Here is a 14,778-nt window from a genome sequence, read left to right as displayed (position 1 = left end):
TACCACTTGAGCCACAGTGCCACTTCCAGCTTTTTTTTTTTTTTTCTGCTTATGAGGTGCTGAGGAATCGAACCCAGGGCCTCATGCATGCAAGGCAAGCGCTCTACCACTGAGCCACCTTCCCAGCCCCCAAGGAGTCTTTTTAAATGCACATTTTTCAAAAGCTGTGTAGCATAAGAGTCTGCTACTCCGAGACAATTTTTAGTCATAGAAAGGAAATAGGAAATAAAGCATATTCCAAAGTGATGAGGAATCTGTTGCCCTATTGATAATAAATGCCTGGAGAGATGAGAACTTGTGATTTATGGCTTAAAGTGCTTGGGTCTGATCATCATTTTGGCCTCTTTGAAAGAGGACTTGTAGCCAGTAGGCTGTGCCTCATTCATACCAGGCCAAGTGCCCCAGAAAATCCCATTACGGACACCTTTGTACTTTTGGTGGTAATACTTGCCATTTAAGTTTGCAGAAAGGCATGCATCAAACCACCACCCTGAACTGTAGTAGTGCCCACAGTTGCCAGAGGGATAGCGATCATTGTCTCTATCTGGGGTGGTGAAAAACTTCAGATCATGGTTGTAATGCTTATTGAAACGTAAAGCATCCCCAGCTGTGCCATTGTAGTTGCCAATGTGTAAACGGTATTTGAGAAACTCATTAGCCACGTAAAACTGATCATAGAGGGCATACAGTTTGACACCATTAAAGTCTTCAAGATCGATTCTCAAGATCATTTCCTTGCTCTTGGTCAGAAGATGAATTTTATCATTTCCTAGCCAAAACTCTCGCCGGAGGTTTCCAAAGCCTGCTTTGTAGTCTTCCCATGTTCTGGTGAAATTGGTGCTACCGTCAAGTCGAGCCTGCAGCACGGTCCAGCCTCCCCCCATAGTCTCCATGTCACAGTACACCTCAAAGCTGCGGTTTTTGGGATCTGGGGTAACTCTGTAGGTCTCACTGCTTCTTTTGCCTATTACGTAGTAGTCAGAACAATCTTTATATATTAGATGTTGAACTGAAGGAAGAAGAAAAGAAAGCCATGGGATTTTGTTAATGAAAGTATGCATCTGGAAAACTCTTTACACAAATGCAGTCTGATCATTAATGACAATAACCTTCCTCTGCTAAATTCACCTGAATCTGGGCAGCAAGTGATTTTTAAGGACACAGAACAAGAACTCGGTTTGATAGACAAGACTAACATCCCTTTGCTTGGCAATAAGCATGATAACATGAATAATGAGCAACTAACTCTAAAAACAAATATGTAAAAGTAACATGTAATGAGTACTGCTACATTCTAGACATTCTGCTAAACACTGGCTAAAAGTGTCACATTTAATCTGCACATCAACCTTTTCATACAAGTAGTATTGCCAGCTTGCTGATGGGGATATTTAGGCACAAAGAGGACCAGTGGCTATCGGAAGTTCACACCAGCATTAAATGGCAGAGGTGGGGCACAAACTCATATCTGCCTAGAAGCAAAATTTACTCTCATGGCCGTTGCTTTTCTGTCCTAAAGCTCAGATGACCCCAACTCTCCTAGAACTGCAGTCTAGGCACGGGAAGGAAGTTTTATAGCATATGTTCCAAAGGATACGTGAAAGCTGGAGTAGACATTGATTGTAAATTCACATTTAATTTCCTTGACAACTATACAAAGGAAGCTCATTTTTTCAGTCTTTTAAAAAATAATGCCCTTTTTAAAAAGTAATGATTCTGAATGTAGTATCGCACATATTCAATTTCTACAAAGAAACAACAGGTGGTTATGTTCAAGATAGATGCCATTAATTAACAAGGTTTAGCAGCTATTTATTCCCAAATAATTTTTATAAACTGTATGGCAGATGTGGTGAGTTTAGTATACAGTACTTTAAGGTACAAAAATATATTCATATGGATGCTTCTACTGCTGTTTTGTGGCTCAGGGAATTGAAGCCAGAGTCTTGTGCATGTAGTAAGTAACACTTGATCACTTCAGCTACACAACTACTCCTTTTGCTTTTCTTTTTCTTTTTCTTTTATTATTTCTTTATTCTATTTCTTTATTTTTATATTTATTATCTTTTGCCTGGAGCTGGCCTCATAATCTTCCTACCTCTGCCTTTCAAGTAACTGGGTTTTATAGACAGGTATACCAACATGCCCTCTATACTCCTATACATTTAGAACTCAGAATATTCAGATATTTCCTTAAACCTCTTAGGAGGAAAATTAATTGTTGCCAGGCAGTGTCATATCTAGCTGTGTACTCAGTGATTTCACTGAAGTCGTGAACATCTGCTTTGCAATCTGTGAAATTCACGTCTAGGCTGCCAAGAGTATTAGCAGCTGTGGTCCTTGCAACCACTGCCTTCCTCTCTACCCGCTCTGGCAAATCCTCTGGGGATGGAGCATGCCCAAAGTATTTCAGGATAAAAAGGAGTCTCTGCTCTGTCCCTTTAAATGGATAGGCAGAGGTGACTCTCCAAAGTAAGATGACCAAGGAGTTGTGGTCCCAGGAATTTAGGAATTGGGGGAGCCATTGGTTCAAGGGCAAAGTAGACAGTTAGATCTGTGTTTTCTCGTATGTGTTAAAGTTAAGTCATTCGGATAGTGAGATTGGATTCTGTTTCTTTATGTTTGAAAACTAGCTTAAAGTCAAAGAAAAAAAAAAGGTTTTATTCCTTCCCTTAGTGACATGGCAAAAATTCTTCCTTCAAAGCATTTTTGTGCCACTAAGTCTCAAAGCAAAAAGTTTTGCACACACACACACAGGAAGTGGCTTTTATTTCATCTATATAACCTCCCATTTTCAGTAGATATTTTCAATTATGAACTGCAGATTGCTTGCTAAAAATCTTTCAAAGACCACTTGTTGCTACATGAGACCTGGCAGCCAGCCAACCCCAAGAAAAACTAATGTCCAATGAACAAAGCACAGCTGCCAACCTTGCCTTCTCTCTCAGGTGTTCAAACACATCAGGAAAATGATAGACTAAAGGCACAAAGCCATTAAGAAATTCTCTCTTGCTGCTGGTGCTTGTGTGAAGAAAGTCTGGCATTGAAGCAAATAAGATGTTGAAACTGAAAGTGCTTTCTGGTGGTGACAGAGCCAGTGATGAGATTTGGAAAGAGATCAAGTATCATTTCTGAAGTCCCATTCCAGAAGATATTTGTTTTTCCTGGACTACCTTAATGAAACAAAAGACTTAGGCATTTAATCCTTCACTTATTTAACTTATTCCCTCGGGCTGAAACGCTATAGACACTCCCTAGCTATATAACCTCCCTGAACACGATAAGAAAACATGATTACAAATACACATACCTGGCTGGGACTGGATTAGCTCGTGACTGGGACACTTGGATGAACATTTGCCGTCCAAACTATTGACCACAGACGTGAGATTGGCCACTTTGCTGTCGACGTAAGTTTCTATGTTGTTCATATTTACAAGATTCAGTTTCTCCAGGCGACCTTGCAGCATGTCGAGCTCCTCCTTTGCAGTCTTCAGTTCGGAGGACAGCTTGCTCACCTCGTTCTCCAATTCTTCAACTCTACTGTCCCCAGCCTCTCCCGGGGCTCCCGTGCCAGGGGACCCCAGTCCATGTCCTGGATCTCGGTGATCATCAGCTTGCAGCTTACAGTCTTGGCAAGATTTCTTGAGGCTGTCGACGATTTCCTTGAGAGTCTGGACTTCTTTGAACACCTCCTCTAGTCTGCCGAATTCCTGGGGTAGCTGAATGGCCAGCGGGGGCAGGGTCACCTGGAAGGGACACTCGCCGGCGGACGAGCATTTCCCTCTGCTCTCCAGCATCGCCGGGCAGGCGTCCTTTGCCCTCCCATCCCTAATTTCCTCGGTTTCGTTGTTTGCCACCACCACCAAGCCGCAAGCAGCCAGGACAGCTGAGCTCAGCCAGCACCAGTCAGGAAGCTTCATCTCGGCAGTGGAGAACGGTGGGGAGCAGTGGGGCGCCTGCCGGCAGCAGGCAGAGAGCTTTAATAGCCAGGCTGCTGGGTCAGGCTGTGTTCCCAGAAAAGGGCGGGAGCCTTTGCATCACACGTTTCAGAATCGCACAGGAAGCGGAGCTGGTCCCCAGCAGATGCGCTGAGCAGAGGCTGTCATTCATTCTCTGTCCAGCGTTCTTGGCGCTGGGATGCCTTGCCGCGCGGGGGGACGCACGCGTTCGCCGTCCCTCATTTGTGATTTATTTGCGTGCTTCAGGAGTTTGGAAAACACAGGCAAAACCTTGGAGAAATAATTTTGCTGTACTTCTGTTTGAAGTCACTCAAAGTTAATTACAACCTAACTCCTTTGAAAACAATTAGTTTTCAAAGATCAATGTTTACAGACCAGCTGTCAAATTATAGAAATGTTACCAAAATCGAAATGTTACTAAGATGGTACTAGCATGGGGGCATGGAGGAAATGTATTTCTGATGAAAGCGTAAGCATTTCAAGTTTCTAAAAATAACAACATGTAGCTTTCGGACTCAGGCAATGGGCTTTGGTTTCCTCTGTTTGAAAAGGGGAAGAAAACTGGTAGACAAGAGTGCTGCCTTCTCTTCTGACATTTAGGTGGATATAATTGTCTAGATGCCTAAAAACACTTAGAAAACACACCACTGTCTTTCCTCAGATTCAGTAGCTGCCTTCTTTTCCCTCTGCCATTTTTGGTTATTGTTCTGTCATCTTCCACAGTGGCTCTTTATGACTTTTCTGCGCCTATCTTTCTGATGTTTCCTGACTCCTTTAGAACCCCAGGCCTGGCAGCCCCCCTCTGCTTTCTGCCTCCAGGAGAGGTGGTTCTACTCTGTCTGTGAGCCACTTGGCATAGAGGTCACCTGTCCAAAGCACGTCAGCACTCAGCCCTGGCAGTTTCTGACGTTTCTGTCCACAGGCCAAGGGCAAGAGTTCAACTTCAATTAGAGAAACCTCCTTTTTTAAAATTTGTTTTGCACATTAGCTTTTGTCAGAGAGCTTATTAAAGTTTATTATTTTTAAACATGATTTCAATATGATTACTATAGATCACAATCTAAATTAGTTAAAGCACTCTGTAATCTCTCTCACTTATTTAGTCTGATTTCCAATGATTTTTTCCCCATATACCCTTCATTTTAACCACACTGCCCTCTTCACATTCTTCCAATAAGCTGCCTTACTTTCCACTTCTGGGATTGTTCTTACTGCTAAAACTGAGGTTTCAACCCAGATTCACCCTCCAACTGGATAAAAAAGATCATTATAACATTACTGAGCCTTCATGTCTGCTGATAGGGGAGGAATTCTGCTGTTCTCTCAGAACCAGAGTTACACAAACTTGGAGTGCTGAAGGGAAAGATTCAGTGTATAAACAAATTCGTTGAACACACTCTATATATCTATGCCTTGTGAGTCTCCATCTTCTAAAAATAATGTTTTTCTCTTTATTCTATCCAATGTATTCAAATCAATGTTACACACAATTTTTAACTCCAACTTAAAAACAAATCTCCTTTCATTTTACTTTCCTGACTCACTTCCAAGACAATACCTACCTGTTTTGAGGAGAGAAATAAATGACTAGATAAGTTTGAAAAGAGAGAACGATGATAGTATATCAAACTCATGTATGGGATGATGGTTTCAATTCTGGTACCTCATGAAAAACCTCTGACAAACTGGGGTATAAACCCACATATTCACCAGTCCAAGTATTCATTAAGGGTCTCCTGTTTACTCAGCACCATGTTAGAACACATATAAGATACACGTCACTATCTCATTTATTTATTCATTATTTTATTATTTACCTTCTACATGCAATGCACTGCTGTGGACATTTGGCTTACAATAACAAGCAAACCAGATAAACAAGGACCTCTTGTTTTCTTCTGGTTGGACTTCCAAACAAAACCCTTAGTACTTTAAAAAAGTTTCTAAATCTAACAAAAGTGCAGTATTCTGGCTCTTAAAATGGGTTCATCTGCTTGAATCAGGGATTTGTTTTCCAAACTCTGCTGGTAATGCTTGGGCCCGCACACCCCCCACTTAACTTAGCTTCAGGCTAATGGCATAGTTCCACCTAAAAACACTTGGAAGAACTTTGGGAACTGGCTCTTGTCTCTTTAGGAGCCACTGGAAATTGCCCCAATGAAAGGATAAACTATGTCATTAATCAGTTTCAGTGATACTAATACCCACCAAATGAGTTGATATTCCATAGGGGCAGAATGTTGTGCTACAACATTCTAATTTACCTCATCCTCCCCTCTCTACAATTACTATCTGCAGTCGAGGGAAATAAAAAGCTCAACATAATAAATGACCTAGCTATGGCTACAGTATGTAAAAGAAAGGTCTGGGATTTGAACCAGGGTCTGGTTCCAAAGCTGTCTTTTCTCCCATGTCACACTGCCAAGTAAAAGAATAATATTGGAAGACATATTGAAACAGTGATGTAGAGAGTATGTTGTTCAAATCAATTTCTAGATAAGTTAGGAACCCAGACAGTCTTAAAGCAAAGAAGTAGAAATCTATTTTCCCATCAGGGTCATTTTAGTAATGTCTCTTCTGCTAGAAACCAATGGATTTTCATACCTTGAAGTTCAGCTACTTGCAAGATAGTTCTACTCGGTAGATTGCCAATACTTAAAATTTAATGTACTGAAACAGGAATACAATGACCATGACTATCTCCAGTCAACTACCATCTCCCTCTCTGCTGTCACTACCATGATATGACTTAGGTACAATCAGAGTCCTGTTTTTCAGAGTTCTTCCTCAACTCTCCCTCTCTGACAATTTCCCCTCACTTATCATCCTATACATCTAACACTACTTAGCAATGTCTGTCTCCATCTATCTTCCCTCTTGCGACCACTGATCTACCTTTTTCTTAACACTTGATACCACACTTACTACTCTAACATCTTTTGGACAGAATCACTTTGTATAACAGCTGAAACTACAGAAACCACAAAGATGATCAAAGAAATAAGACAGGATCCAGGAAATAGAGTTTCAAGAAGGAGAAGGAGACCATTTTAAAGCAAAATGGAGAAGAAGATTTCCTTATGCTCAACTATAGAAATCTTGCTCTGACCTTGGACTCCATCTTGCTGGAAAGCCTTTCTGGATTCTCTTACACCCAGCCTACCCTGCTCCTCCTGTAGGCCGTGATTTCTCATGGTACTGTTGGAATCTTCCCTTCTCTCCCCAATCTACTCTCAACTTAGCACTATGCTTTATGTTCACTTACATGTATGCTTTTTAGATCTGAAAAATTAACAGAAATACACAGTGGGCTTTTAAAGTAGTGAAATTTGTTTCCATAAGCCACATAGGGAAATTACCTATTCATCATATATTACATATATTCATCACATATTCAGCCTTCTTTTTCATATATCTAAATTACATTTAATTGAGAAGCTATATATTTTCTATATCTGGATCAGACTCCTAAATGAAAATTTCACTTCCTCTCATATGTTCTATTTTTAGGGATCATATAACATTCCTATCTGTACCAAAGGAAGTAAGTAATGAAAACTATTTATAGTAATAAGATTCTTTATTGATATTAAGTTATACACTCAAAACATTTTTATTTCCTGATTTATTAAATCTTAGCATTCTTGATTTTTAAAAAGAAATATGTACTTTTCTGATAAGAAAGTTTAAATATTAAGGTGATTTGAAATGACACCAGAAAATATTATTTATTTTAATAGTCATCAATATTAATTTCATAAAAGAACTTTGAGCCAGGTACTGGTGGCTCGTGCCTATCCAGGACACTGAGATCTAAGGATCATGGTTCAAAGGCAGCCTAGGCATGAAAGTTCATGAAACTCTCATCTCCAATTAACCAACAAAAAGCTGGAAGTAAAACTGTTGCTCAAGTTGTAGAGCACCGTCCTTGAGCAAAGAAGCTCAGAGACAAGGCCCAGGCTGAGTTCAAGCCCCAGGACAAGCACCAAAAAAAACCCCCCAAAAACTCTGATGAAAATCCTAGAGGTCTGTGGCTATGTCTATAGAAAACTAGCAGAGCACTTGCCCAGCATGGCCAAGACCCTGTGTTCAATCCCCAGCCCACACCAACAAGGAAACTGGGGCTGGCAAGGTAGCTCAGTTGGTAGAGTGTTTGCCTAGCACTGAAAAATGAAATCCTTAGTTCAGCCACTCAGAGAGAGATCAAAAAATGGCCTCATTTTGACTAAATCTAGAATAAAAGTTCTTTGGTATGTTTCATAAGGCTGTCACTCTGTCATAGAAGGGAAATTCTATTACAGGTAGATTTACAATAGAAATTTCTCCAATGTGAACTTTCCTTGAAAGATTGATTATGTGAATCTCTTTGTACCCTCAGTCATGGGGCTTGAACTCAGAGCCTTGGCACTGTCCCTGAGCTTTTTTATTCAAAGCTAGTGCTCTACCACTTTAAGCCACAGCTCTACATCTGGTTTTCCAGTGGTTTATTGGAATTCAAGAATCTCATGGACTTTCCTGCCTGGGCTGGCTTCAAACCACAGCCCTCAGATTTCAGCCTCCCATAGAGCTACGATTGCAGGCATGAGCCACTAGTGCCTAGTTAATTATGTGAATCTTCAAAGGCTTCTGAACCAACAGAAGTATAGGAAGAAACATCCAAAGATTCAGTTTTAATCAGAACTTGGAATAGTCATCCATTGTGGTAACAATGGAGAGCTTCAGTTTAGTATTCAGGGCTTCTTGTGTTAAAATGTTGAAACTGGGGGCTGAGAAGGTGGCTCAGTGGTAGAGCGCTTGCCTTGTATGCCTGAGACCCTGGGTTCGATTCCTCAGCACCACATAAGCAAAAGAAAAAAGCCGGAAGTGGTGCTGTGGCTCAAGTGGTAGAGCGCTAGCCTTGAGTTGAAGAGCTGAGGGACAGCGCCCAGGCCCAGAGTTCAGGCCCCATGACCAGACCCAAAAAAAAAAAAAAAATTGAAACTGGAATGCCATAGGAATTTTAAGATGTCCACTAGTCAGTATCTATCAACACAATATCTTGTTATGTATCCCAATCAAGCCCCAGGAATCATAAGATTCATAGGATAATGGTATCCAATTTTACTGTCATATCTCTAAATTTCCAGAGTGAGAAAACTTCATTTAACTAATATTGAGGAAACAGGTGGATGCCCCTGATTGGATAAACAGATCAAGAAAAAGTGTTGGATATACTTACATACACAAGGGAGCTTTACTCATCCATTAAGAATGATTTACCATTTGCAAAGAAATTAATGGACCTGGAAAAAATTATGTTAAGTGATGTAAGTCAGTCCCAGAAAGACAAAGGATGCATGCTTCCTCATATATGGAACCTGTTTCTAAATGCATAAGAAAACACATCAGAGTTGAATGCAGGTATACACACTGTATTAGCTGAAATATGGTATTTTCTGGGGAGAATTCAGTTGTAATTTCTTAGAAAGACAAACTCACAGTATCCTTGGATTCTAAGACACTGGTACTTGAAAGGTGGGGTGTGGAGTCAAGAAGAGAGGGGTCATGAATGAAGAGAGGAAAAGGGCAGAATGCATGCATAAAACTCAATACATATCCCACAAAATTAAGAAAACTGAGAGGAATTGTGTGGTTGGGAAGGATGGGATAGAAGGATGATAGGCGTGACACCAGTCAGGATATGTTATGTTCATAAACTGATCTCTTGAAGGGGAACTTCTTTGTTCAACTATTTACAGACAATTTTAAAGATAAGTTTTAGTGAATAGGAGATTTGCAAAGATTGAATCCAGAAACAAGGATGACTACATATTATTATACAAAATCATTAACTTTAAGATTTTGAAAAGATTCTAGCTGAGAGGGCTTATTTGGGTTTACCTGTTTTATCACTTTTATACCTTAGGGCTTTGCCTTGCCTATATTTAGCAATTTGACACAATATATAAACATGAATGTATATCATTTATAACATATGTGTATTTATAACATATTTTGTTATATCATTATATAATCTCATATAACATTACATTTTTATAAATTTGATATAAACCCATCATAATTTGGCATAGAAGTAATCTCAATATATTAGTTAATTCATAAAAATCATTGCTGCTAAGTAAGTTATTGTGGAAAAAGTAAAAATATTAAATTCCATGACTTTTTGAGGAATAGATACCTTTCAGATACCTATTCTTAGACTCTTAGAAAGTCACTTTTAAAACACTCTAAAGTTTATCTTATGAAATATACATTAGCATGTGTACCTCAGTAAATTTTAAAAGCCATTTCCACTGTTCTGATAAAGATTATTATGAAATAACTGAATGTAGTTTGATTGGTCAAGGTTGAAATACTGCTAGCTCTTTACCCAAGTGCTTCATAAGAAATTTTTAAAAATATAGTCTGAAGTACATAATATTCTGAAATATAGCATTATTTTGTTTAGCTGTACTTGTATTTTGATATTATTTGTGATTTGGGTCATTTCCTGTTACTTACAAAAGTAGAAGAAACCACTTAAAATCATTATCAACAGATGCTTAGCCCTCATTTTTTCTTAAACTAATGGTCATTTGTCACAGCTTCCTCTGCTTATATATTTAATCCAGAATCATTTTGATCATGTTTATATGCAAGAATAATGTGACATATGTTTTAAAGTTCAGTTGGAATAATTGCTGTCACACACACAAAACATGTCAAAATAGACACAAAAATTATATCAGAAACTTATAAATTGTAAATAAGTCTCATTTTCCTATTTTCATCTCAAAAAAATACCAAGTTGGAGATGGAGAGGGAAGGGATAGTAGGGGAAAAACAAAGGAGGGGTAACAATGCTCTGTAGGAAATGTACTTATTACCTTACTCATGTAACTGTAACCCCTCTGTACAGTATCTTTACAGTAAAAAAATTTTTAATACCAAGTTATAACAGAATGAAAAGAACTTTAGGGTGGTAGTCATTGAACTTTTAGTGAAGAACTTTCTAACTCTCTTACCATTGGCAAGACCTTCAGAAGTGAGATGTTGGTTTTGTCATCTGTCACATGAGAAGGTCAGATTAGAGATCTAAATGTTTTTAATTAGAATCCATAGAATAGCAAGGCAGGTGTCAGTATGTACACACAAGCCAGGCACCAGTGGCTCATGCCTATTATAATCCTAGCTAGTTTGGAGGATGGTATCTTAGCATCACAGTTCAAAGCCAGCCTGGGCAGAAAACTCTTGGAGACTCTTATCTCCAATTAATCATCCCCCTCCCCTTCCCCCCCTCCCCTTGCCAAAACCAGATGTTGAGCTGTGGCTCAAGTAGTACAATGCTAATTCTAAGGGGGAAAAAAAGCTCAGGAACAGCATGTGGGCCTTGAGTTCAAGCCCCAGAACTGTCATCCCTCTCTCCCTCACAAAAAAAAAGAAAGAAAAAGAAAGAAAGAAAGAAAAAAAGAAAGAAAGAAAAAGAAAAAATAAACAAATATGAACTCTCCTTTAATTAAATCATTCTTTTCAGCTATTCATCTATTCGACAAATACTTTATATATATTGGGCCAGGCCAAGAATAAAAGGATAACAAGGATAAAAGTCCAGATACATTCCTGACTATGTGTAACTTGAAGTTAGAGCAGTGGGTTTCATGCCAGAACCAGCCTAGAGCAAAACTGATTTGGCCTTTGAATGGGGTTCGCTAAGCACACCTTTCCCCAACCCTCGATCTTCATCTGCTGTGCCATCACATTAGCCTCCTTTTGCTAACCCTGAAATGGCCATTGTGGGGGTCATTTTTTTCCAAATTAGACTCCGTAGGCAACACAAGATTTGTAAATAAACTATCAGTGTTGGACATCAGCTGCCTAGGCAGAGAACTTCCTGTTTCTCTCATTGGCATTAAGCTACCTCCTTAATGACCACTCTTCCATTTACAAAGCAAATAAAGGAAGTGTTTAGAACAAAAAAAGGAGTTTTATAAAGAACACTTGTCCCATGCAAATCACATGTTTATTTTCCATAGTTCACTAAATAAATTGATGTGATGAGTACAACATGTATGTATTCAATAAGTTAAAGATTCTGCAAATATATAAAATGAAGATATAGCTTTATAGAATTGGGAATATGAAAATGTAAGAGGTCAATATAATAAAAAATAATTATTATTACTATTAATGCTATTGCTGTTTGCATTTGATGAAGGAAGGGGAATAAAGATGACAAAGAAACAGAAATGGGAGTCACAGGAAAGTGAGAAGGAACAGGAGAGAAAGAAATTGAATCATGAAGGAAGGGGACTTTAACTTGACCTTTGTTTAATGAAGACATTAAGTGCATATGTAAAGTGGCATTTTTTTCAAGCATCAATACGGTGTGAACAGTTAGGTGACATGATTGGAATTGGAGTATTGGGACATCAAAGATAGTGCCTTCTCCACATAAATGACAGTGACAACCATAATGCCCATCAGTAATAAAGTTTTTAAACAAAATTGTACGTACTTTAGGATATCCAAACTCAGAATAGTTCAGTACACAAACAAGATGCAATTTCTAATGCTTCAGGGACTTGTGCTATGGAACTGTTTACTATCAGAACAATTTCATTAGAATTTGGGTTTTTTTTTTTTTTTTTTGTATTTTAGAACACTATTACTATAGCAAGTGGCCAAACAATATTGTCACTTAAAAGTTTAATTTATTAATATGAAATAGAGCAAATAGCTCTTAAGAATGTACAAAGCAAGTTTAATATTTATACAGCTATGTTTAGCTTTGCTTATTTGGTAGCACCACAAGGCCTCAGGAAGTGCGGCTATTATCTTCTCACCATCAGCCTTCATGTACAATGAGGGAACTAACTCGTTTAGAGGAGCTGTAAACTGACCAAGCCTGACTGAGGCTGCTATGTCTTTTGACTTTTAGACTATTGAGGTTGCTTATGTGTTTTGAGTTTTAGACTATCTATTCCAGATTGGTCCCTGTATGCCAGAAAGATGCAAAAATATAAGTGTTGTCCATATTAAAATTCCTGGTGCTGTGCTTCCGGGATTTCAGAATGCAATACACTTTCTTTAGGCTTTTTTAAATAGTTGGAACTTCTCAAATATGCTATTTACATGCTTTGTGCATGAAAATGATTCAGACAGTGTTACAAAAAGCTACAAATCAGTTTCTAAGAAAACTTTTTTTCACTTGTCTTTCTATGTTTAATATTTGTGTGTGTTAGCTGACATGGAATAGAATTCTTAGGATAATATTTGGTGTAGGTTTTTTTTTTTTGTTTTGGGGGGTGGTTTGGTGGGTCATGGAGCTTGAACTCTGGGCTTGGGGGCTGTTCCTGCGCTCTTCAGCTCAAGGTGAGTGCTCTACCACTTGAGCCACAGCACCACTTCTGGTTTTCTAGTGGTTTATTGGAGATAAGAGTCTCACGGACTTTCCTGCCCGGGCTGGCTTTGAACTGCGATCCTCAGATCTCAGCCTCCTGAGTAGCTTCCTGAGTAGCTAGGATTACAGGCATAAGGCACAGGTGCCCAGCCCAATATTTGGTTTTAAATCCTACACTGACCCTTTCTAGAACTGCATTCTGCAAGGTCCGTGACTTTTAATTTTTTTTCTGATTATAAATGGGGCAGTTCTTCATTGTTAAAAAAAAGAAAATACAGAAATATGTAATGCATATGACAATCTCAATCCCACTTTTTGACCCTGGTAAAATATATATGACATAAAATTTATCATTATAACTATTTTAACAGTACAATTAAAGTTCATTAAATATACTCACGCTGTTGTATAATCATGACACTGTTCATCTCCGGAACCTTTTACCATTATTTATTATTTATTTGTTATTTTCTGGTATCAGTATTTGAACTCAGAACCTCTTACTTGCCTGGATTATTTGTTCTGCTGGTGCTCTACCACTTGAGCATTGCCTTCAGCCCAGCTTTTTACTGATTAATTTGGAAATTAAGTGGACTTGTCTGACAAGGCTCTCCTTGGATCTCATCCTCCTGAGTTGCTAAGATTGCAGGAATGAAACACCAACATTTCATTTTCCCTGGTTATTTTTGAGATTGGTCATCGATTTCTGTCCAATTGCATGACTTGACTCCAATTCACCTACTTTGGTCTTGTCCCAGCTGAGATGACAGGTGCACATGACCAAACCCAGCTTCTTCCATTCAGATAGAATCTCGCAGATTATTCTACTTAGGCTTGCTTAGAACTGTAGTGATGTCCATCTCAAGTTACCCACCTAGCTTAGGATGATAGGCACATGCTATGACACCCAACTATGGAAAAGTCGCAGACTTTCTGCCTGGGATAGCATTCTCAGCTTCCCAAATAACTAGGATTACAAATGTAAGCCACAGATGCCCAGATTTGTATATGTCGCATTTTTAATGTTCAGATCTTTTAAACTTACACATATTTGTGGACCAGAGGTACAATGTGATATTTAGATTCATGCATACAAAGTAATGATCAGCTCAAGATAATAAGCATACCTTACATTTTCACCATTTCTCATAGCACTTTAAAGGTAGAAAAAAGAGGACAATGAGTTTGAGATCAACCGAGTTACGGAGAGATACCTGTTTCAAAAAAATATAACCAAAGTCTAAAAATTTCTGTTTTGAACTACAGTGCATTATTTTTCATGGAACTCACCCTGCTATGAGTTTTTAAATTTTTTATTAACATGTATTATTTATACATTAGTTCAGTGTGATATTTCCATATATGCACACATTAATCAAATCCAGCCATACTTTCCCAACTCAGTCCCTCATGTAATCTCTAGCAATCATTGTATTC

The 14,778-nt window shown here is 38.6% G+C and overlaps 2 protein-coding genes across 3 annotated transcripts in view; one reads left to right on the top strand and one right to left on the bottom strand.

Moving 5' to 3' along the window:
- Ccdc146 (coiled-coil domain containing 146) overlaps positions 1 to 14,778 on the top strand; it is a 115,261-nt gene that overhangs the window by 32,769 nt on the left and 67,714 nt on the right. The window lies entirely within an intron of this gene.
- Fgl2 (fibrinogen like 2) lies at positions 300 to 3,962 on the bottom strand. The gene is made up of 2 exons (XM_042684551.1): positions 3,311 to 3,962; positions 300 to 1,009 (listed from the first exon to the last, which is right to left on the bottom strand). The coding sequence occupies exons 1-2, from the start codon at positions 3,921 to 3,923 to the stop codon at positions 303 to 305; spliced, it is 1,320 nt and encodes a 439-aa protein (XP_042540485.1). The 5' UTR covers positions 3,924 to 3,962; the 3' UTR covers positions 300 to 302.

Source organism: Dipodomys spectabilis, unplaced genomic scaffold (genome assembly GCF_019054845.1).
Source record: "Dipodomys spectabilis isolate Male_0828 unplaced genomic scaffold, ASM1905484v1 ptg000089l, whole genome shotgun sequence".
In the NCBI taxonomy this organism is placed as follows: domain Eukaryota; kingdom Metazoa; phylum Chordata; class Mammalia; order Rodentia; family Heteromyidae; genus Dipodomys; species Dipodomys spectabilis.
This window is presented reverse-complemented; position numbering and strand designations above follow the sequence as displayed.